Source organism: Pleurodeles waltl, chromosome 9 (assembly GCF_031143425.1).
Source record: "Pleurodeles waltl isolate 20211129_DDA chromosome 9, aPleWal1.hap1.20221129, whole genome shotgun sequence".
Lineage (NCBI taxonomy): Eukaryota > Metazoa > Chordata > Amphibia > Caudata > Salamandridae > Pleurodeles > Pleurodeles waltl.
This window is the reverse complement of record NC_090448.1, coordinates 262,989,179-263,016,017: the sequence shown is the minus strand read 5'-3', so window position 1 is coordinate 263,016,017 and position 26,839 is coordinate 262,989,179. Positions and strand designations below refer to the sequence as shown.

Genomic DNA, 26,839 nt, shown 5'->3' with positions numbered 1-26,839 from the left:
GGTGAGAAATAGGCAGTGTATTGCCCAGACTGGAAGACAAGCCACTGAATCGCCAGACCTAATGTGCTTTTTATGAGATTAATGTTCACAGTAAACCAGCTAGAGGTCTACATGACTCTTACTCAGGAGAAACACAAATTATGTTGGAATCAATGATATGTAACCTTCCCTCAATTGTGTACGTAGAGCCTGATGAAGGAAATTTCAGGATTGGATGTACATGGTTATTGTCACCTGTAATTTGTATTTTGTTATTTGTTTTGAAGAAGTCTGGCTTGTTTGATATACATTTTAAATAAAAATGGATGCTACTGTCCGTTAAGTGATATACAAAAAATGTAGCCCAAAAATATGCCATCTTTTGGAATCTGCGCCACAAGTGAGCTCATCAGCAAAAAGAAGCATTTAGGTAATTTGTTATCTTATTCACTTATCGGCAAATGACACAATGGCAATGTTTATGTTTGCACTGTTGTCTGTTTGTATCTTTACTCGTCCAACTGCTTTGAATCACGATTCATTCTTCCTTCCAGAAAATGATGAAGGACAACAATCTGGTGCGTCACTTGGATGCTTGCGAAACCATGGGCAATGCCACAGCCATCTGTTCCGACAAGACAGGAACTTTGACAACAAACAGGATGACAGTGGTGCAAGCCTACATAAGCGATGTTCGGTACAAGGAGATCCCTGACCCGGATGCCTTACCAGCCAAAACACTGGATGTATTGATAGATGCTATCGCCATTAACAGTGCTTACACTACTAAAGTCCTGGTAAGTCCATTTTGTTGATGTTTTAATATTTTCTGTGCCTAAGTAACACTTTTTTTGTTTTATTTTGGAATGCTATAATATTTATATGGCATCAATAAGTTGTTACATATTTAAATCTGTTTGAATAGTGACAAAATCTAACTATCCACATGCAGTACTTGTTTAGAAGACATATTTGTTTAATAATAACATTCCTCTTTTGCCTCGGTGCACATTTTGGTACCAGTTGTGTACTTATGATTTGGGTAAAAGGTCATCGTTATAAAATTATTCTTTTAGCAGATTAGACGTGATGAGGAGTGATGCTTTTGTTGTGGCTCTTGTGATGAATGTTCTGAGGTTACCACGTGGTTTACAGCTTCCACTGCAGGCTGTCAGGTGCAGTGTTTTAATGGTAGCCTTCTTCGTAAATTACACAAACAATCGTTGTCTCTGGTGAAGTGAGTGTATCAGAGTGCAAATAATGTTTTAAAATGCTCATAATGTTTAATAATCAGAGGTCGCACAAATAGAGAAACAACAAAACTGCCATTAGTGACCGATTAAGGTACACTGTTAGAATAATATTTGCGAAATAAAGTAGAATATAATAAGGGATTAAAAGACACGTCTTTCTAACAGAGCTGCGCTACCACGTAATAATCCTTCAGGGTGTCTTTCAAGGTCTAATACAGTATGCGAGTTGTGATAACTTGGCAGACAGTTCACCTCAGAGCAATTTTAATTTTCCTTTAGAGCATTGCAGTGCCAAGCTATTCTCCAGGAAGCATTTCAGCAAATGAAATATATTTTTTAACGTTGAACTATTTTCCTCCTGAGATACATAGTTTACAACACATGTAATTTTGCTTGCACACTAAAAAACAAACGCAACAAATCTATTTTCCTTTCTAGGAATGTATCCCTGCTTTAATCTCTTACCTTTAAACATATTTAGAGCATATTTTCAATGCGAATTTTTCAGAAAAATATTACGTTTTGTTTGTATTTCATATTTGTAATTAAAAATATAAAAATGTGGATTATATTATGAATACTTCACCAAGAATGTCTTTCTCTTCTGTTAAAACCGAACAGCGAAAAATGATAATGTACGTTGTTCAAATGCTCCTGTGTTTGGTACATTTCACATTTGCAAAATACCGTAACTATCAAGGTCATTACAGCCATATGTTGTGTGACATACCGACCTTTAGTACTATAGTCTGTATTTTCATTCCTCCTTACTACAGGCACATATGTTATGTGTATTTGTACAGTGCACAATCACCCGCAATGGAGTCCTGTCACTGAGCAGGTCTATGTGCTTAGCCCTGCCTAGGGTAGGTTGGTTAACTGAAATGCCTGATCTTCAGTTCTTGCAGTACACAGGAAGAGAGGAGGAGGCTCTGATGTGGAGTAGGAGGCCACGCTTTCTGAGCAGTGTTAGCGAACGCCTGTCCTCCTGATCTGTTTCTGTGTATGTATGAAATGTGTGCAAATAGGAGCCCTGCAGAGCTGAGGTGTCTGGGTGGTTGTGAAAGGAGATATGACTGTTCAGGTAGGTGGGGCCTTTGTTGTGTAGTACCTTGAATGTTTCTGAGGAGTTTCATTTGAGTGCATTTGTGTGCCCAGAGCCAGTGGAGTTTCCTAACATGGTGTAATCTGAGTTCTGTGTGGGATTTTGAGAATGAGTTTGGTGTTCTGGATGGTTTGTAGTCTTTCAGTGAGTTGCTTGGGCCCGGTGTAAAGGATGTTCCTATAGTTCAACTTGCTGGTGACTGTGGAGTGAGTGACAGTTTTCCTAATGTTTCTTGGGAGTCATTTGAAGATCTGCTTCAGCATTTTCAGTGTGTGGAACCAGGGTGCAGTGATGGTGTTGAGTTGCCTGGTCATGTCCAGTTTGCTGTTGATGATTTTTCTGAGGTTCCTGGAGTCAGTTCTTTGTGTGGGTCCAGGTTCAGCAGGCCACCAGTTGTAATTCCATGGTGAGGTGCTCTTGGTGAAGATCTCTACTTCTGACTTATTTGTGTTAAGCTTGAGACAGCTGGCTTTCATTCAGTTCGTGACTTTGGTCATGCAAGTGGTAAACTTGTTCCTTGTATTGGGGCTCTTGTCGGAGAGGGAGAGTATGAATTGAATGTCATCAGCTGAGGAGATATTGATGCTGTGTGTGTGGATGACGTTAGTCAGTGGAATCATTTATGTCTCAAAGGGAGTGGGGCTGAAGGATGAACATTAAGGCAATCCGCAGATGACTTTGCGGGCTTCAAAGGAGTAAAGTGTCAAGCTGACAGTTTATGTTCCATCTATTAGGAAGGTGCAGACCAGCAGTGGATGAGTGCTTGGATGCCAATCTTGTGCAGATGTCTGATGAGGATGGAGTTCACGGCCTTCTCAAATTCTTCAGAGAGGTCCAGGAGAATGAAGGCTGCAGCGTCTCTGCTGTCAAGGATCATGTGGATGTCGTCTGTGGGGGCAATGACTGCTAATTCTGTACAGCACTTAGGCCTGAATCTAGACTGAGTGGTGTTGAGGAGTTGGTGGTTGCTGGGGTGATCAGAAAGGAGTCAGTTGATTAGTCTCTCAAAGCACTTTGCCAGGTATGGTAGATGGGTCTGTAGTTGTAAATTGTGGCAGGGTCAATGGATGGTTTCTTGAGCAGGGGCATGGTGGTGGCATATTTCCAGGTGTCCAGGAATGTGGCTGAGTCAATGGAAGCATTGAGGATGGGTGTTAGTGTTTCAGTGATCAGTAGGAGTCCTTAGGGGAAAGTGTGCTGGAAGCAATGGACAGATGGAGCCCCTAAGTGGATGGCTTTCATGGTAGCAGTGATTTTGACCATAAGTTGAGGGTTTGTTCATTGGCTGTGATAGGAAGTTGAGCTGCACCAATGACAGGGTCTGGTTGGTGGTCAGAGTTGCGTTATATGGAGATGATTTTGTTACAGAAGAATACCGAGAGCCTGTTGCAAACGTCTTGTGAGGGGGTAATATTGTTGGAGGCAACAGGAGACACATGGAAATCTTTAATGATGGCAAAGATTTCCTTGCTGGTGTTGGTGCTTGCATGAATGAGATCTGCAAAAATTTGTGGACTTGGTCATCCAAATCTGCTGGTGGTAGCACCCTAGGGCTTAATTATAGATGTGTTTATTAAAGGTCTTTTGACATGCTGTCCAATTGGGCTCCAGTTGCTTGCAGTGGCTTTTCCTCAGCCTGAGTTCCTCTATAGTTGGGTTCTTGTGGTTGGGTAGCACTTGAGGGAGAATGGAAGGGCATGCAGTGATCCAGCTATTGAGATTCTTGATGGTTTTCAGGAAGTTGATGGTGTGCTTTGGCCAGTGCTCGGAGAGGACAGAAGCTTACTTCTCTTCTGAGATCCTTTTCCGGCTGAAGTGGGCAATTTTGGCTGTGGTAGGTCTGTGGTGTTGCAGGATGTGGATGTTAAAATTGACAGCTGTATGGTCTATCTAGGTCATGGTTTCTGGCTTCTAGATTGTGATGTTGCTGGATGAGAAGAAAATGAGGTCCAAATGGTGTCCAGTGGTGTGGATGAGATGGTAGGGAGCCTCGTGAGGCCAAGTTTTCTAAGTTGTTTTAGAAAGGACATTGAGTTTTGGTTGGTGTAGTCTTCTAGGTGAAAGTTAAGGTCTCAGAGGAGGATGAAGGTGCTGGCATTGACAATGAGTGGTGTGACAAACTCTATTATGTCGCTAATGAAATTGGTGCGGGATCCAGGTAGTCGGTATGTGAGGATTACATTTGGAGAGACACTGGCTGTGATGCGTATCTTGAACATCAGGTGTTCTATGTAGCTGGTGTGTGTGTCCATGCAAGTGGTGCAACTGATGGTATCTCTGAAAATAATTGTTTTTCACCTCAAGGCTTGTGTGTTTGCTCTTGCCTGGGGATCTTGTAGCTGGAAGAGATGGATGTAAAGATGTTTGGTGCGAGGCTGGGTTTAGCCATGTTTTCATGAGTAAAAGAAAGTCCAGTGCATGCAGAATGTCCCATGTATCTGTGCCTTGTTTGGTGAGCTAGCAGGTGTTGAGACTCATGCATGCTAGTGTGCCATGTTGTTTGGGTGGTGTTTTTTCTATGAGGGTGTGAGCACACAACTAGTTTTGTGAGTGTGAGTGAGTAGGGTGCCGGTGGTGCAGGAGTGGTGGGTGTAGGGCTTTGGAGAGTGCATGAGAACCTGCAGGAGGAGCTTGTGAATATTCCTTCAATGTGTGTCATGTTGTGTAGCAGACGATTGGCAACTGAGGTTAAGAGCATGGAAAAGCAAAGCAGGGTAGCTGTGGTTAGGGGGAAAACCAGAGTTAATGGCACAGTCTTAGCATTAACTGGCGCAAATAGGCTTGCTTTTGGCATGCCAGGTGCACACCTGCTGGGCATGTCCTCTGCATGCATCCACTGCGTGTGCTTGCTGTATGTGCCTGCTGCGTGCATCCGCTGCATGATCGTGCTTCAGCTGCAATTAAATAGGTTGACTGATTTTACTTACTGTGCAGGTGAATGATGGGCAATCCAGTGATGTCACTTTCTGTGCAAATAGTCAATCGGAAATCGAGTGATGTCACTTTCTGTGCAGACAGATAATGTGAAATTAAATACTCTTGTTAGCTTCTTTTAAAGACTTTCTTGGGTGGAAACCAGTGATGTCACTTCCTGAGCAGGTGGATGATGGGAAATCCATTTCATACATTAAGCTCTTCATCATTATTCTCTGAAATATACAAGGTGAAAATAGGACCAAAAAAGTGGTTTTAAACTACCAAAATGATTGTCCCTGCAGAACTTGAAAATATATTGTATGCTTGTCATCTGGCCTGTTCACTTTGCGCTCAAATTCTTTGACTTAGCTGTGAAATGATGGGAGTATGCATGTGGGGGAAAAATGGACTCATGAATGTACAACTGCAGCGTCAGATAAGATGCAGACCACTCCTGGGTAGAATAGCTAAGATAGTGAAATTTGAAGCACTGTGGCCTGAGCTCAAATGTAACCTACCCTAGATAGTATGTGGCCACTAATGAAGTTCAAGAATAAGAATGAGGCTAGTTGTCCCCATCATACACCAGCCACAGACTGGGCATGCTTAAATATTTTGTGTAGGCACAGCAACAGCATCAAGGACACTTTTTAAGGTCTGGCTAAGGCATTGTCCCAACTCAGAGCGCCACAGAGCAGGTCCAATTTGAGGAAAGCTAAAGAAGGCTGCATCTTCAGGCCTCTTCAGTGATGCCTTCCTGGGTGGCTACAAACTTGCAAATATAGATTTGATGTTAATCAGCTGGTGTGGTAGAAGACACTCTGCCAAGCTAAGTGAAGTAACTTTTGATCTGTTTATTACTGTACTTTGTGATACCACAAGTTTAAATAATATATGTCAAAAGTAAATCATCAATGCCCATCTCTGTGTTATACACATGTCTAGGAGCTTTGTCATCTTTTTATGATCATGTGTATCACAGCAGTGATTGTGGATGTATGTTTTTTGCTGTGAGTGCTGGCATTCTACCCTTTCACAAGAAGCACATCCACATGCAAAGTAGTTCCCTTCCATGATAGGGACTATTTTGCCAGTGAGGGTTTTTTAACACCAAAAAATATTTTTACTTTTAGCCAATAGATTCCTATTAGAAATGGGGTCCTTGGTTGATAGTCAGGTTACCCCCTGTTCAAGCAAGGACACTCACTCTAGTCAGGGTAAAAGAAAATCACCCTCAGCTAAGCCCTGCTTACCCCCTTGGTAGCTTGGCAGAGCAGTAGGCTTAACTTCAGAGTGCTAGGTGTAAAGTATTTGTACAAACACACACAGTAACTCAATGAAAACACTACAAAATGACACAACACCAGTTTAGAAGAATAGGAAATATTTATCTTAAAAAAACAAGACCAAAACAACAAAAAATCGGACATACACAAGTCAAGTTATGAATTTTTAAAGATTAAACTCAAAAATTGCGCTTAGAAACACAAAATGCTTCGATGAGGTGTTAACACAGCGTCGTAACGGAGTCGTTCCCAACAATCCGACACCAGAGGCGCCGGACACGGAGTCGTGTAGACCCCCAGGTAAGAGTACCTTGGTGAAGAAATGAAAACGAGCTGATGCGCGAAGTTGGGGATCGCAGCGTCTGTGCGAAACGTTAAATCTACGCACTTAGAGCGGCGTCAGTCACGTCGTAGCACGGCGACTTCCACGGAGTTGCATACTTCGGCGGGCTGCAGCAATGTCAGGCCTGCGAAGGTCGTCGCGTTCCAACAAAGATCACAGAGTCGGTTGCAAGTGGCGTCACCGGGTTCAGCAACAGTGTCGGTCCGAAGTCGCCCAAAATATATTTCCTTGAATTTCCACCAGCTTTCCTTTCGAGGACCCAGGGACTGGATAGGGCACCACTTGTCAGAGCAGGAGTCTCTCCAGAAGCAAGCTCTAAATCAAGCCCTTGGAGATTTCTTCTCAAGATGGAAGGTACAAAAGTTCAGTCTTTGCCCTCTTACTCTGGCAGAAGCAGCAACTGCAGGATAGCTCCACAAAGCACAGTCACAGGCAGGGCAGCTCTTCATCCTCAGCTCTTCAGCTCTTCTCCATGCAGAGGTTCCTCTTGTTTCCAGAAGTGTTCTAAAGTCTGTGGTTTTGGGTGCCCTTGTTATACCCAATTTCTCTTTGAAGTAGACCTACTTCAAAGTAAAGTCTCTTTTGAATGTGAAATCCTGCCAGGCCCCAGACACTCACCAGGGGGTTGGAGACTGCATTGTGTGAAGACATGCACAGCCCTTTCAGGTGTAAGTGACGACTCCTCCCATCCCTCCTAGCACAGATGGCTCATCAGGATATGCAGGCTACACCCTAGCTCCCTTTGTGTCACTGTCTAGTGTGAGCTGCAACCAGCCCAACTGTCAAACTGACCCAGATAGGGAATCCACAAACAGGCAGAGTCACAGAAATGGTATAAGCAAGAAAATGCCCATTTTCTAAAAGTGGCATTTTCAAACACACAGACTTAAAATCAACTTTACTAAAAGATGTATTTTTTAATTGTGAGCTCAGAGACCCCAAATCCCACATGTCCATCCGCTCCGAAAGGGAATATACACTTTAATCAGATTTAAAGGTAGCCCCCATGGTAACCTATGAGAGGGACTGGCCTGGCAACAGTGAAAAACGAATTTAGCAATATTTTACTGTCAGGACATATAAAACACATTACTATGTGTCCTACCTTAACCATACACTGCACCCTGTCCTTGGGGCTACCTAGGGCCTACGTTAGGGGTGTCTTACATGTAAGAAAAGGGAAGGTTTAGGCCTGGCAAGTGAGTACACTTGCTAAGTCTAATGTACAGTTAAAACTGCATACACAGACACTGCAATGGCTGGTCTGATACATGATTACAGAGCTACTTATGTTGGTGGCACAACCAGTGCTGCAGGCCCATTAGTAGCATTTGGTTTACATGCCCTGGCACCTCCAGTGCACTTTACTAGGGACTTACTAGTAAATCAAGTATGCCAATCATGGACAAGCCAATTACATACACATTTTGGAAAGGAGCACTTGCACTTTAGCACTGGTTGCAGTGGTAAAGTGCCCAGAGACACAAAAACAGCAAAATCAGAGTCCAGCTCACATCAACAACCTGGGGAAGAGAGGCAAAAAGTTAAGGGAGACCACACCAAAGATAAAAAGTTTAACACGTGTGCCCCTCAGCTGAAAGTGGGGACCAACTACCCAACCTCATGGGAGCTCTGATCACTAAGGCGGAAGAACCTGGACAAACCACCAGCATTGGCGTGCTCTGTACCAGGACGGTGTTCCACCATAAAGTCCATCCCCTGTAGGGAAATGGACCACCTCAATAGCTTTGGATTCTCACCCCCCATCTGCATTAACCATCTGACGGGCCTGTGGTCGGTCTGAACTCAGAAGTGAGTCCCAAACAAGTAGGGTCTTAGCTTCTTCAGTGCCCAGACCACAGCAACCGCTTCGCGTTCTATAGCACTCCACCTACTTTCCCTGGGTAGTAACCTCCTGCTACTGAAGGCTACGGGTTGATCTAGGCCCCCTTCATCAAGCTGTGAGAGTACTGCTTCAATACCATGCTCTGAGGCGTCTGTTTGCACACCAAACTCCTTGGAGTAGTCAGGTGCCTTCAGCACAGGTGCTGTGCACATGGTAGCCTTTAGGGCATCAAAAGCGTTCTGGCAAGCCTCTGTCCAGATCACTTTCCTGGGTTGCTTCTTCAAAGTCAACTCAGTTAAGGGGGTAACAATGGTACCATATCCCTTAACAAACCTCATGTAGTATCATGTGAGACCTAAAAAGGCTCTCACTTCAGTCTGGGTCTCGGGAGGCTCCCAAGCCAGAATTGTATCAATCTTAGGCTGTAGGGGTGCCACCTGACCACTCCCCACCTGGTGTCCTAAGTACACCACAGAACCCTGCCCTATTTAGCACTTGCACGCCTTAATAGTGAGGCCTGCCTTCTGCAGGGCCTCTAACACTCTCCAGAGGTGTTGCAGGTGTTCCTCCCATGTGGAACTAAACACAGCCATGTCATCAAGGTAGGCGGCACTGAACTCATCCAGTCCTGTCAACACCGGGTTGACCAACCTCTGGAAGGTGGCAGGTGCATTCTTCATCCGCAATGGCATCCCTTTAAATTGAAAGTGGCCATCTGGTGTAGAGAATGCTGACCTCTCCTTGGCCCCCTCAGTTAAGGCAATCTGCCAGTACCCAGATGTTAAATCAAACGTACTGAGGTACTTGGCAGCGCCTAACCGGTCAATGAGCTCATCAGCTCGGGGGATGGGGTGTGCGTCAGTCTTGCTGACCGCATTGAGTCTTCAGTAGTCAACACAGAACCTGAGTTCTGGAGTCGCACCAATAGCATCATCAAATACGGGCTCACTCAAATTCCCAGCTTTAAAATGAAGTTCTTCTCTTCGATTAACCAACAATCCTTTGTACTGGAGGTTGGCATCATCTGTTCTTTCTTTCTCCTCACATTCCTAGATGGCTATGATTGGATGTTTCTCTAACTAATCACCTGCCCTCGCTTCCTACCTGGAATCATCTAGGAGGCAGCTGCCCTGAAAGTCCTCCTTTTCTTTTATTGCTTTGTGCCTTTCTCACCTTTCTATTGAGATGGATACATTTAATTACTACAGGAGGAAGGGCAAGATGGGACTACCTAGCCTAGCGACTCTCTAGGCTTGAGGTAGACATGAATATTGTTTCTAAAATTATATTTGTAACACATTTACTGAAAATTCATGTTCAGCTATTGATTAATATAACAAAGCTAATGAAGGTAATTTACCTAGTCCTTTCTTAAGCCAACTTATGCAAATGTGACTCATGTACTTGAGTCATTGATACAATAGTTCATTTATTTATAGAGCTTTAGCTATAGGAACATGGAACACTATCATGAGATAAGTAAAGGCAACCGAAGTTAGGAAGCTGAAAGAAAATGCCCCTTTTAAGGCATAGCTCTATAATTGCCCAGGTTCAAGCATGAATAGCTCGAATTCATGTTTTCATTGCATTCTAGGACTTGCAGTTAATGTTTTATTAAGAGATAAACAAGACCACAAATGCCAAAATGCAAAGAAGCAACCTGGACTGGATGAGCTACATGTGCATGGACGTGAGATACTTGGGAGTACTGAGAAAGGAGAAGGGTACACATTTTCATGATAGTGTTCAGTCCACCAATAATTAACACCATTGGAGCATCCTTTAGATTTCCTTGACTTACTTTTTAAATTATTTGGTTTGTGTATTTTAGCACTTGTAAGTTTCTGGTTTCTAATACCTCCATCCCATGCTCATAACAAATCTAATTATATGTCAATGTTTTATATCTTTGCACATCATGTTTTGTCCTTTGTAGCTATTGATCAATTATTTTCATTATTACTTTTAGTTAATTCAAAATTAACTTGCAAAATGTATACTCTTAGCCATTACAATTATAATAAACATGTTCCTTTCTGGAGTGTCATAATAATTTGTCCGTAAGGTAAATCAAATTCAATAATTTTGATTATCATTTCTATTCCACATGTACTCTTAATATAAGGAATAGAGTACCCCCTGCTGTACATTAAAAGAATATTGCAAGTCATTGAGGAGTTCCATTAACATATAGAGGAATGAGGCTGAAGGGTGAGCTCCTTATAAAGTTACTGAAGTCCTAGGTGACTTGCAACATCCTTATCATGTATGCCGGGGGTACCTTATGCGATCTAATACATGGTCACACAATCACCTTTCCCTCAAACCATTTAAAACTTTGGTGCGTAACTTTCATATGAAAGAGCGAACATGTTTGCAAACATGAAGAAATAAAATAAAGCCTCTAGTGCAGAATTGAACTCATTAAAAACCTGTTAGTTATTTGTTGCAAACCGCTATTAGAAACAGTTTAATAGGGTGTTTTATTTTAGTGGCAGAATGTTCCAATAGCCTTTTAGCCCTTCATAGCTGGGCTATACCGGCCATTAAAGTCCCACTCCCAACTCGGGCGTTTAACACTGGAGCGTGCCACTTATGGCCTGCATAGTCCATTACGGTGGGCTGTGAGGCTATAATAGTTGAGTTCGAACAACTTTTCTTTATAATTGGGACTGGGTTCATCAGATGTCACTGATTATAAGGAAATTAGATCTTGCATTTATCACGCATAATTGTCCATCACAGTTAACAGCATTCATACTCATTAAATGATTTAGCAATTGCCAGTTTATGCTTTAGAAAATGGGCAGACTCATTAACGTTTACACTGGACTTTGCTTTTTGCTTTCTGTAGTAACTTACTTGTCATGTGACAACATGTCCTGATATTTGGCAGATGCTCAACCCATCCGACTCGTATTTTTTACTTTGAAAGTTCACCAAAGCAATTGAATTAAAGACGCTTGGATTGTTGAACAAGTAACATTTTCCATCCCAAGTCCCTAAGCACTTTTGCTTTCCACAGCAGCAAAACGTGGTGCATGTAATTATACCACTCTAGGCATGAAAGTAGATCTGTTCTCAGAAAAGGTCCTATTTTTGGTTTGATGCTAATTGGTTCATACGTTTTGCAGAGATATGTGTTAAATTAGTGTGCCGGGTACGTTAACTCTTTGTACATAAGGACTGTTAGTTTCTCGAGCTAGTCACAATTTTATGTACTGAGAAGATCATGCCTGATTTTTAAAAGGATCGTTGAAAGGACTCAGTACAACTACGAACTTAAATGATCACCAGGCCATGAGTGTCAACTCTGGCAAAGCTATATCAGCCTTTCCTTCTTCTGAATTATTTAGTTGAGTATCATTGAACAGGACAGTCGCAACATTTAAAACAAGTTAGTTTAGTATGAATATTATTATTAGTAGTATTAGTGGTGGTAGTAGTAGTAGTACAAATGAACATGATTGGCTGAGAGCTAGTTTTAAATCATGCAGTTCATGTACATTTGTATACTATGTTGCTACAGCTAGTGTAGCCTCAGTGTTGCACTTGGCTGAGGGTCATGTCCGACAGGCATTAAGGAGGGGGACACTGAGCACTGGTCATGACCAGAGGCCACACCTTGTGGCTAGTTATCATTAATCATGTACCCACTAACAACTGCACAAGGCCAAATGCCATGGGCAAATGCAGTGGGCTCTGAGAGGAGGATGGCTTGGAGGACTGGTTGCAGGACTTAGCCAAAGGCTACACTCATCTGCATCTGCCTGTTTTCACTGCTGAAGGGCTATTCTCCATGGCACCTAACCCACCTAGTACAGTATGTTTAATTTACCTAGTACAGTATGTTTATTTTACCTAGTACAGTATGTTTAATTTGTCTTAAAGTTACATCAGTGTCAAGCTACACTGACTGAGAAGGGTTACTTTATATTTAAATGGAAAGGTGATTCTTCTTTCTCAAAAAATGTTTTATTAAAATGAATTGCGTCTTTCCCATAAGAATGTACATAATTTCTGTTGCTGATAACAACGAAGATTGGCAAAGACAGCAAGTCTGGCGTTCTAAAATTTAAGTGCTTCTTCACTGAGTCTTGATTATTTATGTATGATTGTGCGATAAGTAATTAAATGTCAGAATGAGTAAAGTGATGGATGAATGAATCAATCAATGCATGAATGAATGGTTGGTGTGTATCTGAGCTCATGCATCAAGGAATAGCTACGAGATTGAAATGGGTGCAAGGATGAATGAATGACTGAGATTCTGAGTACCTGGATGGATGGATGAATATTGTTGAGAGAGTGGATTGAGTATATGGATTAATGCAAAAGTGAGTGAATGCATTCATGGACTGAAGGATGACAATGGTCTCTTGTGAGCGCAAAGTACCAGGTTTGCGTCTAAATTATCCAACGGGACCACAGAGGAGGAGATGCATGGAAAACGGGGAGGTGTACGTCGGTTTCTCCGGGTGCACACAGACGATGCGTCAATGCCTTTTAAAAAGATGAAACGCAAGCTGGAGATGAAAGAGAAGAGTGAAGCAAAGAATGAAGAAATGAAGAAGGTATAGAAGAAAATGAAAGGAGGATGAAGATCAATTAAAGGAGAATGGAAAAAATAAAAGGTGGAGGTGGAAGGAAGAAACAACAAAAATAAATTAGGCCAGAAGAAAACAAAGTAACAAACCTGGAAAGAGATGGAAAGAATATAAAAAAACAATGGGTTTAGAAAAAATAAAAAGGAGCACTTACGAAATAAATGAGAAAGGGGTATGAGACAATTAGGAGGTGCATGGAAGAAAATGTAAAAAAGAATGAAAACAGAAAATAGAGAGTAGAAATAAAGCAAGAATGTCACAGGGTTGTTCTGAGCTTTGGTCGTAAAAGCGTATTAATTCTGGTGTACAGATTAGGTACTGTGAACAAGGTGGAGTTATTACCATGGCACGGTTACTCTACCTTGCAAATTGAGAGATGTCCACTGGCTCAGTGGACATCTCCTACATTTCCAGGAAGTGCCATCATAGTTTGATGGGCGGCTTCATCAACATGACAGAGCCATACCTCAAACATCCAACATGTTTTTTATGGACAAAACAGCAATGATTCCCACAAAATAGGACTTTTTTTCCCCAAGTGTTAGGGCCATTTTGCATTTTTAGTTGCTGCTTAGCAGGTTTTACCCAGCTGTAACGGACTGCGAAAATTGGCCATCTGTTCACCCACTCTGAATCGGGCAGGAGCACACATGACCAAACATTTGGTGACTCTCAATTCATCAAGCTGCCAGAGCTGTGTGTAGGCAGTGGAGACGAAGTAGTGTCTGCCGCTACATACTGAAGTTCTGCCCAAACTCTAAATGAGGTGGGCGGAATTGGGCTTTGCGCTTTGGCAGGGAGGGTATTCCCTTACTCCTGTGATGTAATACCCTCCCTGCCAAAGTCGAAAGCAGGCAAAAATATTTTCTAATGAGTTACATGTTTTGCTGGACCTTGAAACAAGATATCTTGCCCTGTACTAATTATAGTTATAGGCAGATGTAAGAAGTACATTCAGGCTTTTTTTGATAGCCTCCATTGGTCATGTTCTTAATGTTTATCTTTCTTTACACTGGGAAGTCATCCCTTGATGGTACGGTAGTGGCTGGTGTTTGAGGTTCTGCCAGTCTGTGCAACAGGTGCTGGGATTTCAGATTTCAGACTGCCCATCTGTCACAGTAGACAAATGTTCAATTCTATGACAGATTGCCTGCTCATGTCCGCAATACTGAGCGAAGGCTGGGTGGCAGCTGTTGGTGTATGTAGTGGGGAGATATGACTCAGGTCTGATAAGCTACATTTTTACAGAGTGCTGCTCCATTGTGGTCAGAACAATACCTACACTCAGATTGGGTCTCACACTGATAACCAGTCACTGGTCACCACTCACCTGCTTTGAGCCCCCCATAAATAATTCTTCCTTGATCCCTGTCTAGCACCACCAATTTGTTTTGTGGCCTCATGTCCCAGTGAGACACTGAAGGGAGCTGGGTTCTGAGTGCAGTACCCCCTTCCCCAGTTTTTGCCAGCTTTTCAGATGCAACTTTGACTGAAGACACCTGGTAACTTGATCCCCAACTGACCAGGCCCTTGAACCCCCTGTAAGTCCCTAGTAAATGTCACCCCTGATACCTCGGGCATGGGTACTGAAGAGGGCCCCACAGAGCTGCAGCACAACTGAAAACACAACATGGCACACAGCTTCTGTGCCATATCCTCTAAAACTCCATGTAATATATGTATGTCCCTCCTCTAGCATTCCTAGAGCAGGCAGGGTGTATTATATCACATGTGAGGGCATATCTGCACGAGCAGATATGCTCCTGCTGTGTTTTTGTTGATTCTCAGACATAGTAAGTGGCCAGGGAAGCCATTATAAATGCAAGTGCTAGACACTGGTCACTACGAGTTTCCTAACTACATGATGGCTCCTCTGAATATAGTTTGGTATCAAATATCTCTGATTAATAAATCCTCATTGATGCCACTGAGGGATTTATTGATATCTGCACCCAGAGGGCACCTTAGAGGTACCTCCTGAACACCTACCAGGTACTAGTGGGTTGACTGACTTGTCCTGACCAGTTCAGCCACCACAGATGCGTTTCTGCCCTCCCCCAGGTAAGAACCAGTGCTCTTGAGGGCAAGAGACAAAAGCCTGCCCTGGGCAAGGGTGATAGCACCTCTCCCAGGAAGGATGGACATTCCATGTGGGAGCTTCAAAGGCCTAGCTGCCTTTGTAATGTGACACAGTTCCGTCCAGATGGTAAAGATGACCGACCCCCACTGTCCTGACCCCACTTTTGGCAGCAGCAAAGGTGGGAAAATTAGGCAGATTAGGAGGTGTGTCCACTTCATGCCAGTCCCATCCCTAAGGTGGACGAGCTTAAGTGAACACTACTTTTTAAATTCGTCCATCTTGTTTGGAAGGAATTAGGCCAAAAGGGTTAAGGCCAGCCCATTGGCTACCACCTGGCACTCCCTGTATTGCCCCTAAATTGAGTATTTAGGTGGCATCCCTGAACCCTAGAACTCAGATCCGCATGACCTATGAAGATTAGGACAACAAAGAGTTGCACCTGCAGAAGAGGACAAGAAGAAGCAGCTGACCAAGCTGGACTGCCTGCTGACCTCAAAGGACTATGCCCAAGAAACCAGCTCATCCAGCCTTCAATAAGGACTCAAATCTCCTGTGAGAAGCAGACCTGCTCAGCAACAAGACACTTCAAGGAAAAGACTCTGCAGCTACTGGAACCTCAAAGTCCTGACACCTGAAGTGACCAATGCACCGACACCCACAACCCAAGATGAAGGCAACCAATGGTACCAATGCAGATCCCCAGCTGTCTAGAGACCAAGTTCAATGTGATCTCATCCATCTTGGACTCACCCAACACACCTGCAGCCTCTGCATGCTGGCTCCCTCTCCCGCAGCCTGGTGGTGAGAGAAAACCTGACACCTCCAGAAACCAATGCACCCGCCTCCCACCAACCCATCTGCGGTCAGTCACTGGTGCCAGTGATATCCCTCTGGCTCCTAAGAGCTCAACTCCACCCTCGGTCCGCCCCTGTCAGACTCCCCAACAATGCCGGAAATCTCAACACATGAGATCCCCTGACTGCGAGTGTTTCCCAGATGAGAAAACTTGGCACCTAATGTCACCCATGCATCTGTCGCCCCTGAGCACAAGAGAAGCGGACCAAAGGTGCACCAACATCCCTGAGCACCCCAAGTCTAATACCTACTTGTTTGTTATGCCTGACTAGCTTCCTAGCCAGAGCCTGCAGCCTATTTGTCATGAGGTCCAACTCCCATAGGGAATCACTGGGCACCTGATGCCTTACTGCACCCCTGCACCTGGCTGTCCCAGTGCAGCCTGGTGAGACCTGTTGGTGTGGTTCTAATCAGTGCCCAGTACTTACCTGTTTTCCCTGAGTATGACCTCGTAAGCCATTTGTAACCCTATGATTGTTGAATGTTGTTTTCCTCTATAAGATAACATTGAGAGAACTTGCATTACATGTTGGTTTCTGAAGCAGCAAGGTATTTATGCTTAAAAGCCTACTTACCTGATTGTGAAGTTCTTCGGTTTGAAACATATATAAAAAGAATTCTTAATTTTCTAAAATGAATCCTTTGGGTGTGTGTATCATTTATTGCCTCTGTGAGTAAAACAAATGCTCAGCACTACCACCTGATATGCCTAACCGCTCACCCACACTACCATGAAATAGAGCATTAATCCTGTCTACTTTTGCCTCTACAAAACCAATTGGGGATCCACTGGACTCTCTGCACAGTGTAGTTCATTTTAGTGCGCTATACATAAAGCCAGCTTCCTGCAGTCGCCTAAGCTGAACATCATCTTTGACCCTTTTCCCTTACCCGATTTGACTGGAAAAGGGCACATCAGCTGCATAGATTCAGGGCTACACTACAACCATCTCCCACTCATAGATCAAATGTGCTCTGCCCTGGTATGGTAGCTCTTGCCTATAGATATAAATCTGTTAGAGGAGAGGGTGTTGTCAGTATTTAAACATTCCCTCATTTACATTCAAGCTGTGCCTGCTCACTATGGGGCTGCTCTCTGGTAATCAGTGACTCCTCTGGAACTCCTGGGAAAACTTGGGCATTGGCTCTATCTGCTGTTCATGCCTGACAATCTCTGTTCAAGGAGATTATTTTAAGTTGATCTTCTGGATGTTCTCATCTTAACTGCCTCTCTCCTCCCTGCATTAATCAATTCCAGCAGCAGCTTCCGGGTATATTTCCATGGTTTCAGTACATAGTAGTATGGATGTAGACCGCCTGCTCTTCAAAGGGTAGTGCCAGAAGGCAGGAGGCGAGAAGTCCAGAATTATCCCCGGGCTGATGACCAGAAACTTACTTATCTGGTACTGTATTGTGCCATACTCTGGGTCATGTCATGGCTGCTGTGTTGCTACTATCCCTACTGGAACTCCGCTTAAGGGTATAGCTAAGCATGCCTCCAACCTCACATAAATCTGCCATACTCACCTACAGAACTGAAATATCTTTTTGATTACTCCTTATGGGAAACAACTAAGAGGGACCATCTTTGTCCAGGATGGCACAAAGAAATCACTCCTTGGATCCAAAAGGTCATGTAATGAGAGCATTATGCAAAGTTTTGAAAAACTTGTGCACATTTAACATACTTATGAGAAATGAAAAATCACCATATTTCAGAGATAAATCAATGGAAGAATGCTCTTTGTGCTAAAAATCCCCCAAAACATAAAAAAGACATGCACTATGAAGATGATGAATGATCTTTATTTGATTATTAAAATAACCATAAAAAAGCAATACAGTAAAAAAAGCAATAAACAATACAAATAAAAGTAAGTAGTCATCATCTTAGGAAGCACAGAAAGCATACATTACTACATAGGAAGATAAAATTGATCATACACAAAATCTTTTTGGTGATTGAAAGTATAAAAAGTCATGACATACATATCAAGAAAGATAGGAAAATCCTGCCTCCAAAGCAAATATATGGAACGGACATAGCTGTAAGAGAAGAGGACCTCGTGCAACATCTCACATGGGTGCTATCAATAAATGTAAATGAATAAAAATGTTCACAGCAACAATTTAATCCGAATAAGTTAAAGCCAAACATATATTTTAAATGTGTTGCTTTGTGCCAATATAAGCCGCTTTTTAAAAAGCAATAGCAAAACCGAAAGCTGGCTCTGATAATATTTGGAGCAAAAAATAGCAGGTCTATATTGGCGCAAACCCTGAGTTTGAATGATTGGTAGCAAATACCTGTGCACAAAGGGATCATAATTCTGTCAAAAAAGAAGAAAATGCACCAAAGACTGTAGAGAATAATCATCACAATGGCAGACCAAATTGGTGCTAGGTGTCGAATTGGCCCTGTGGGAGGCAAAGGTGAGACCTAATCAAGACCAGTTGAAACATTATTAAGAGAGATCTTTCCCATGTGATTCTAATCAGTGAGAGTTAGGGTTTGGGTTCAGGGCACATCTTAATAATCACATAATCTCTCAAGGTTGGCTTCCCCAAGACCACTTTCTCTCTCGCTTCCAAGGCATGCTAATTGAGCCCAGTTGAAACATTATTGAGAGAGATCTTTCCTTTGGGATTCTAATCAGTGAGAGGTAGGGTTCGGATCCAGGCACATTTTAATAATCACTTAATCTCTCAAGGTTGGCTTCCCCAAGACCACTTTCTTTCTCGCTTGCAAGGCATGAGAATAACTCTGTAACATGTACACAGTCCCTTTAACTAACTCATTGAGGAGAATAAAAAAGGTGTGGCCTACCCAGGGTTACAGCGACTCTCCTAACATAATCAACCAAGGAATTTTAAGGCCACGCTCACAGTTATGGCAACCTTCAATTACATCATGGTTGAAGGCGGTATGCTTGCTACTCCAGACTGACATCAACATGAGGAGTGGTGCAAGTTTATTTAAGGTCTCCACATAGCCTAGTTTCAGCTCTTCATGAAGAAAGAACTAGAGCTTTTGGGACCTGTTAGAAATGGGGTTTCTGGTTGGCTAGGGTACCCACCTCAGCCGGGCAGAACTTACCCACTCTAGTCAGGGTAAGGGAGTTACACGTCCAAGATAACCCCTGCTCACCCCCTTGGTAGCTTGGCACGAGCAGTCAGGCTTAACCCAGAGGCAATGTGTAAAGCGTTTGCACAACACACGCAACACACGTGACACAATATCCCCACCACAAAGGAAACACAACACCAGATTATATGAAAATATACTGTATTGTACACTAGGCAATTATCAGAACAAACATCACATATCAGTACTATCCTGCTACCTTAGCAGTTGTCAGAACGTTACACATTAGTTATTCTGCAACCTAGCAGTAGTCACACATAACACACAGGTTACTCAGTATTCTGCAACATAAGAAGTAGTCAGGAAAACACGTTATTACATCACAGCACTTGTCATAAGAATATCATAAAATGCCCATAGTAGGAACATTAGAAAACATATGGCAAGTTAGAAAAACATATTAGCAAGCATGTCCATAAAAGGAACATTTGCATACACATATGTAAAAACATCAAACGCAGGTAGGTAATATATGAATCAAACAAAAGTCTGTAGAAAGAACTTTGGATTGCAACTATATTGGTCCTTTAAACAGTACCTGGCTGGATGAAGGCACCTCCAGTGCTGAGAAGGCCAACAATGGGGCCCCCGGCGCTCCTATGCGCAAAACGGGGGCCTCCCTTATACTCTGGGGTCAGAGGAGGGTGACATGCACCTCCTCTCTTTTATAGACAGGCCCCTCTGGGGACCGTAATTACTGGGGGCCCCCCAGGGCCTCAACCGGCCCTCACGAGGGGGGGGGGGGCAAAGCCAGCAAAAACAACTTAGGGCAGGAGGGGGGCACCACGCACCCCCTCTGGTTTAATGACAGGCCCCTCCCGCGACCTGCGATCTCTGGAGGACCCCCGGGGCCTCCACTGGCCCTTCCACCAAGGGGGGGGGGGGCACAATAATGCCAGTTTTACCTAACAGCAGAAAAGGAGCGTCCTGCTCCTAATGCAGAGGCCAGGGGGAAGGGGGCACTCCCCACGCCTTCCCCTGGTCCTGCCGTGAAGCCACAAGAAGATCGGACCCCTCCTGGGGCCCGAGCAGTCACTCACCTGCACCCGATGCGGTGCGCGAGGGTTCTTCCAGCTTCCCGGGCCGCTGCAGTGATATTATTTAAAGGGGCACAATGCAGCAAGGTGCCTACGAGCTCCCAAGGCTCCATAAGCGCGCTGCAATCAGCGCTTTGGCAGCCACAACCACGGAGAAGCACCCCTCGTGAAGAAATGGATGCAGGGGTCCGGGGCCACAGCACCCTGCCCCTGGGGAGCAGAATCTTAAGACAAGGTCCTCAGGTGGAGGGCCCAGCTACAGGCCAGCACAAGGGAAAGGCAGCAAGTGGCAAGTCTTTCACAGTGACAAGGCAGGTCACAGGTCAGCACAGCAGCAGCAGTCCATGGCGGTTCCTGGTGAGTCCTTTCAGCCTTTGGTGTCCAGTTCCAAGATGATTCCAAGAGTCTCCAAATTGTGGGGAAAATTCCCCTGTACTTATAGTCAGTTCTTACAGTGTTTTACAATGGTAGGGAGAGGAGGTTCCAGCCAGTTACAACTGGTTCTGGGAGTGCCCCCTCTCTCCTTTCAGCACAGGCTCCAAACATCAGTGGGGGGTTAACGACCCTATTGTGTGAGGCAGGGCACAGTCTTTACAAATGCAGGTGTGCCCCGACTCTCTCTTCTCTCAGCCCAGGAAGACTATTCAGTATGCAGATGCACCTCTGTGACACCTCCACCCTCCCTGTGTACAGGCTGTCTGAAAAGTATGCACAAAGCCCCAACTGTCACTCTGCCCAGACGTAGATTGGAGTCAAGCTGCAAAACACCAGAGTCATAAGCACAGATAAATGCGCACTTTCTAGAAGTGGCATTTCTGTGATAGTAATAAAAAATACACCCACACCAGTAAGCAGCATTTATTATCACCATCACAACCATACCAAACACGCCTACGCTACCCCTCATAAATCAGACAATACCCCTTACACATAAGGCAGGGAATTTCTAATGCAATCCTATGAGAAGGCAGCACTCACAGCAGTGAGACACCAGTTAGGCTGTTTGTCACTACCAGGCCAGGCCATGCAATATGGCACATGTCCTGCCTTTCTACATACATGGCACCCTGCCCATAAGGCTATCTAGGGCGTACCTTAGGGGTGACTTACATGTAGTAAAAGGGGAGTTCTGGGCCTGGCAAGTAAGTTTAGATGCCAGGTCCCTGTGGCAGAAAACTGCGCACACAGGCCCTGCGCTAGCAGGCCTGGGACAGGTTTGAAAGTCTACTTCAGTGGGTGGCGCAAGCAGCGCTGCAGGCCCACTAGTAGTATTTCATTTACAGGCCCTGGGTATAGAGATACCACTGTACAAGGGACTTATAGGTAAATTAAATATGCCAATTGGGTATAAGCCAATCATACCAACTTTAGATGGGAGAGCACCTGCACTTTAGCACTGGTCAGCAGTGATAAAGTGCTCAGAGTCCTAGAGCCAACAGTGAGAGGTCAGAAAAACCAGGAGGAAGGAGGCAAAAAGACTGGGGATGACCCTGCGGAAGGCCAAAAGTCCAACACAACCCCTACCAGCCAAAAGCCAGGGGAGAACAATCAATACCTTGATGTACTTCCCTGATTGGGGCGATAGAACAAGGACCCAGGCCCACAACAGCAGGGGCATGTTCCAGTTCTACGCCTTCCTGACTCCACTTTGATCTCCCTGTCAATGCTTCCCAGGCAGCTTAAACCAACACATGGGGATTCTCTAGCTGCCAATGGCCAGAACCAGGCCCCAGGCCATCTAGGAGCCTCTGGTCTCTGAAACGAGTGGGGGGCGGTAGCCCCAGGTGCAAAGCAACCTGTCTCCACTCCACTTCCAATAAGTTCAGGGGCTCTACCCTGCCACTGATTCACCAACCTAGGGTCTGCACTGATAGGTTCTACAGGGGCTAGAGGCGAGGCTCTCCTCCCTCTACCCCTCCGTCTAGGATCCCTCCCTCCTCTCCTAGGAGGGGTATCACCAGAATCCACACTTGCCAGGGTGCTGGGTACAGCAGCCCTGCACAACTCTCTCGCCAGCCCAGGATCACTACCTGGCGACTGACCACCCAACCTAGGGACAACATCCTTGGGTTGCACCGGGGTCCGGGGCGGGCTTCCCCCTCCCTGAACCCCACTTCCAGAGTCCTGCATCTCCCCGCCTCGGGAGAAGCCACCAGAAGTTTCACACGGGGAGGTGAGCACACTAACCACCCCCCCAACCAGGTCAGAGTTTACCCCCTGAACCTGTCTATCTAGTCCAGGGACGACACCCTTGGACTGGACCACTGCCCAGCGAACCAGGACTTCCTTGGGAGCACACCTACCCCCTACCAGATCAGAGCTTACCCCCTGATTCTGGCAATCCAACCCAGAGTCACTACCCTGCGGTTGAACCACTGCCTGGCGCACCAGGACTTCCTTGGGAGCACACCTACTCCCCATCAGGTCAGAGTTTACCCCCTGAACCTGATCATTCAACCCAGAGTCGCCACCCTGCGGTTGAATCATTGCCTGGCGCACCTGGGGGGCACACCTACCCCCCCCGGGGAAACACCTTCCCCAAGGGCCACACAAGAGTCTGGCTGGCGCAGGTCTCCTGACCTCTGCCCATCTGACAGAGTCTGGATTCCACCCAGCCCAGAAATGGTCTCACCAAGGTCATTCCTGGGGGGCCCTGCTCTCAGAGTGGACCCCTGACCCTCCAAGTTCTCCACTGGGGCCCGCAGCCCCCTCTCAACCCTATGCCTGGATTTCTGCCTCCTCCGCTGTAGAGCAAGACTACCTGCACCAGGACCGGCAGAACGCTATCACCAGCCACCCGCCCAAGTCTTAATGACAAAATAGGATCCTTCTGAACAGCTGGCCCTACGGCACAGACTAGGCTCACCTCCTGGCGTTCACTCATGGAACCCTCCAGGACCTGGGACTGGAGCTCGGGTACCCTGGGCCTCAGCCCAACCCCATTCCCTCTCCTCTGAGACTGGACATGGGGTGCCTTACCCGCCCCAATACACTGGGACCTACCTGGGACACAAGCCTTTCCCACCACACCTGGTTGGGAAACACCTAGACCACTCTCATTAGGAACACCCCCTAATGCCACACCAGACCCTCTGGAACGCAACCAGAAGTCTGCCTCCATTGCAAACTCCCTGGGGTTAGAGAGCTCACACACTGACAAGTGTTGGCGTAACTCTGAAAAACAACAACGAAGCAGGTGCTCTCTGACAATCAGATTAAACAGCCCTTCAAAATTGTTTACTGTGCTACCCTTCACCCATCCATCTAGTGCAATGCAGCAATCCTCCACAAACTCCTCCCAAGACTGGTGGGACAGTTTCTTACCACCCCTAAACCTTTTTCTGTATTCCTCAACGGAAGAACCATACTTCACAATCAGTGCATTTTTTACAGTGGAGTACCCCTCCCTGTTACTCTCTTCTAGAGTCAGTAGGGCATCCCTCCTCTCCTCATGAATAATGCTCCCTAGGCCAGTTCCCCAATCATTCTCAGGGATCCTGCGCTCTACCAGAGCCCTCTCATATTCCTTTAACCACTGACGTATGTCACCCCCCTCTTGGAACCTAGGTACCAGATCTATGGGTATGTGAGGAACATCTTTGCTACAGCACTGTACATTGCTGCCACCACTGGACTCCACCTGCAGCGCTGGTGAGTCCAGAACCATCCGACTGCGCTCTAGAGCGAGTTTTTCTCTGGCAAAGGCCCTCTCTGCCTTTGCCATTCTCTCCTGTACTAAGGCCTTCTCTACCTCAGCCCTTCTCTCCTCAACAGCTAGGCGCGCTAACTGCAACTTCAGGTCCCTCTCTTCCCGCCTATCTCTTAGCTCATCACGTGTCAAGGAATGAGAGGTAGCCCTGCTTCTTACACTGGACCCAGCAAGGGACTCCCTATCAATGGGGCCTTCCCTGTCAACTGGCGTCCCCAACCGGTCATTCTCACCCTCCTGATCAGTCTCTCTACCACTCTCTAGGGATGAGGTCTGGGAGCCCTCCCATTGGGAACCCTCGCTACACTCAGGATCCTCTGGGTACCCCCTAAGCACACTCCCTCCCTGGGTATATTTCACAAACCTTTCAAAGAAATTCAGAGATCTCCTGAGGTCCCCTTCTACAGGCAGCCCTCTCTCTCTACAGAACCCCTCTAATTCCTCCTGCGTGTAAAACGGCAGGTCCTCTAAATCAAAGGTAAGCCCCATCTTGAAAAAGTACAAATAACTCAAATGTGACAACCACAATACCCAAGCGTGAGAACTGAAAACAGGAAAAATGACCAAAGAGAGAAAGTTAGAAGAAGCCAAACATGTGATGGTCTAAACGCAATCCTTGTAGTGAAATAATGAGTCACAATGGTATTGTGCAAGCGCAAGTCCTATCCTCACCACTGACGACCAATGTTAGAAATGGGGTTTCTGGTTGGCTAGGGTATGCACCTCAGCCAGGCAGAACTTACCCACTCTAGTCAGGGCAAGGGAGTTACACGTCCAAGATAACCCCTGCTCACCCCCTTGGTAGCTTGGCACGAGCAGTCAGGCTTAACCCAGAGGCAATGTGTAAAGCGTTTGCACAACACACACAACACACGTGACACAATATCCCCACACCAAAGGAAACACAACACCAGATTATATGAAAATATACTGAATTGTACACAATGCAATTATCAGACTAAACATCACATATCAGTACAATCCTGCTACCTTAGCAGTTGTCAGAACGTTACACATTAGTTACTCTGCAACCTAGCAGTAGTCACACATAACACACAAGTTACTCAGTATTCTGCAACATAAGCAGTAGCCAGGAAAACACTTTAATACATCACAGCACTTGTCATAAGAATATCATAAAATGCCCATAGTAGGAACATTAGAAAACATATGGCAAGTTAGAAAAACATATTAGCAAGCATGTCCATAAAAGGAACATTTGCATACACATATGTAAAAACATCAAACGCAGGTAGGTAATATATGAATCAAACAAAAGTCTGTAGAAAGAACTTTGGATTGCAACTATATTGGTCCTTTAAACAGTACCTGGTAGGATGAAGGCACCTCCAGTGCCTAGAAGGCGAACGATGGGGCACCTGGCGCTCCTATGCGCAAAACGGGGGCCTCCGTTATACTCTGGGGTCAGAGGAGGGCGACATGCACCTCCTCTCTTTTATAGACAGGCCCCTCTGGGGACCGTGATTACTGGGGGCCCCCCAGGGCCTCAACTGGCCCTCACGAGGGGGGGGGCCAAAGCCAGCAAAAACAATTTAGGGCAGGAGGGGGGCACCACGCACCCCCTCCGGTTTAATGACATGCCCCTCCCGGGACCCACGATCTCTGGGGGCCCCCCGGGGCCTCCACTGGCCCTTCCACCAAGGGGGGGCCACAATAATGCCAGTTTTACCTAACAGCAGAAAAGGAGCGTCCTGCTCCTAACGCAGAGGCCAGGGGTAAGGGGGTACTCCTGCGCCTTCCCCTGGTCATGCCGTGAAGCCACAAGAAGATCGGACCCCTCCTGGGGCCTGAGCAGACACTCACCTGCACCCGATGCGGTGCACGAGTGTTCTTCCAGCTTCCTGGGCCGCTGCAGTGATATTATTTAAAGGGGCACAATGCAGCAAGGTGCCTACGAGCTCCCAAGGGTCCATAAGCGTGCTGCAATCAGCGCTTTGGCAGCTACAACCACAGAGAAGCACCACTCATGAAGAAATGGATGCAGGGGTCAGGGGCCACAGCACCCTGCCCCTGGGGAGCAGAATCTGAAGACAAGGTCCTCAGGTGGAGGGCCCAGCTTCAGGCCAGCACAAGAGACAGGCAGCAAGTGGCAAGTCTTTCAAAGTGACAAGGCAGGTCACAGGTCAGCACAGCAGCAGCAGTCCATGGCGGTTCCTGGTGAGCCCTTTCAGCCTTTGGTGTCCCGTTCCAAGATGATTCCAAGAGTCTCCAAATTGTGGGGAAAATTCCCCTGTACTTATAGTCTTACAGTGTTTTACAATGGTAGGGAGAGGAGGTTCCAGCCAGTTACAACTGGTTCTGGGAGTGCCCCCTCTCTCCTTTCAGCACAGGCTCCAAACATCAGTGGGGGGTTAACGACCCTATTGTGTGAGGCCAGGGCACAGTCTTTACAAATGCAGGTGTGCCCCGACTCTCTCTTCTCTCAGCCCAGGAAGACTATTCAGTATGCAGATGCACCTCTGTGACACCTCCACCCTCCCTGTGTACAGGCTGTCTGAAAAGTATGCACAAAGCCCCAACTGTCACTCTGCCCAGACGTAGATTGGAGTCAAGCTGCAAAACACCAGAGTCATAAGCACAGATAAATGCGCACTTTCTAGAAGTGGCATTTCTGTGATAGTAATAAAAAATACACCCACACCAGTAAGCAGCATTTA

General features: G+C 45.6%; 1 protein-coding gene across 6 annotated transcripts in view; it reads left to right on the top strand.

Annotated features, from left to right (window-relative positions):
• Positions 1-26,839, top strand: part of ATP2B2 (ATPase plasma membrane Ca2+ transporting 2) — a 1,884,743-nt gene that overhangs the window by 1,300,757 nt on the left and 557,147 nt on the right. For all 6 annotated transcript variants that reach the window (XM_069206673.1, XM_069206670.1, XM_069206668.1 and 3 more), the window contains one exon: positions 534-776. In XM_069206673.1, coding sequence (XP_069062774.1) covers positions 534-776 — 243 coding nt within the window. The remainder of the gene's footprint in view (positions 1-533; positions 777-26,839) is intronic.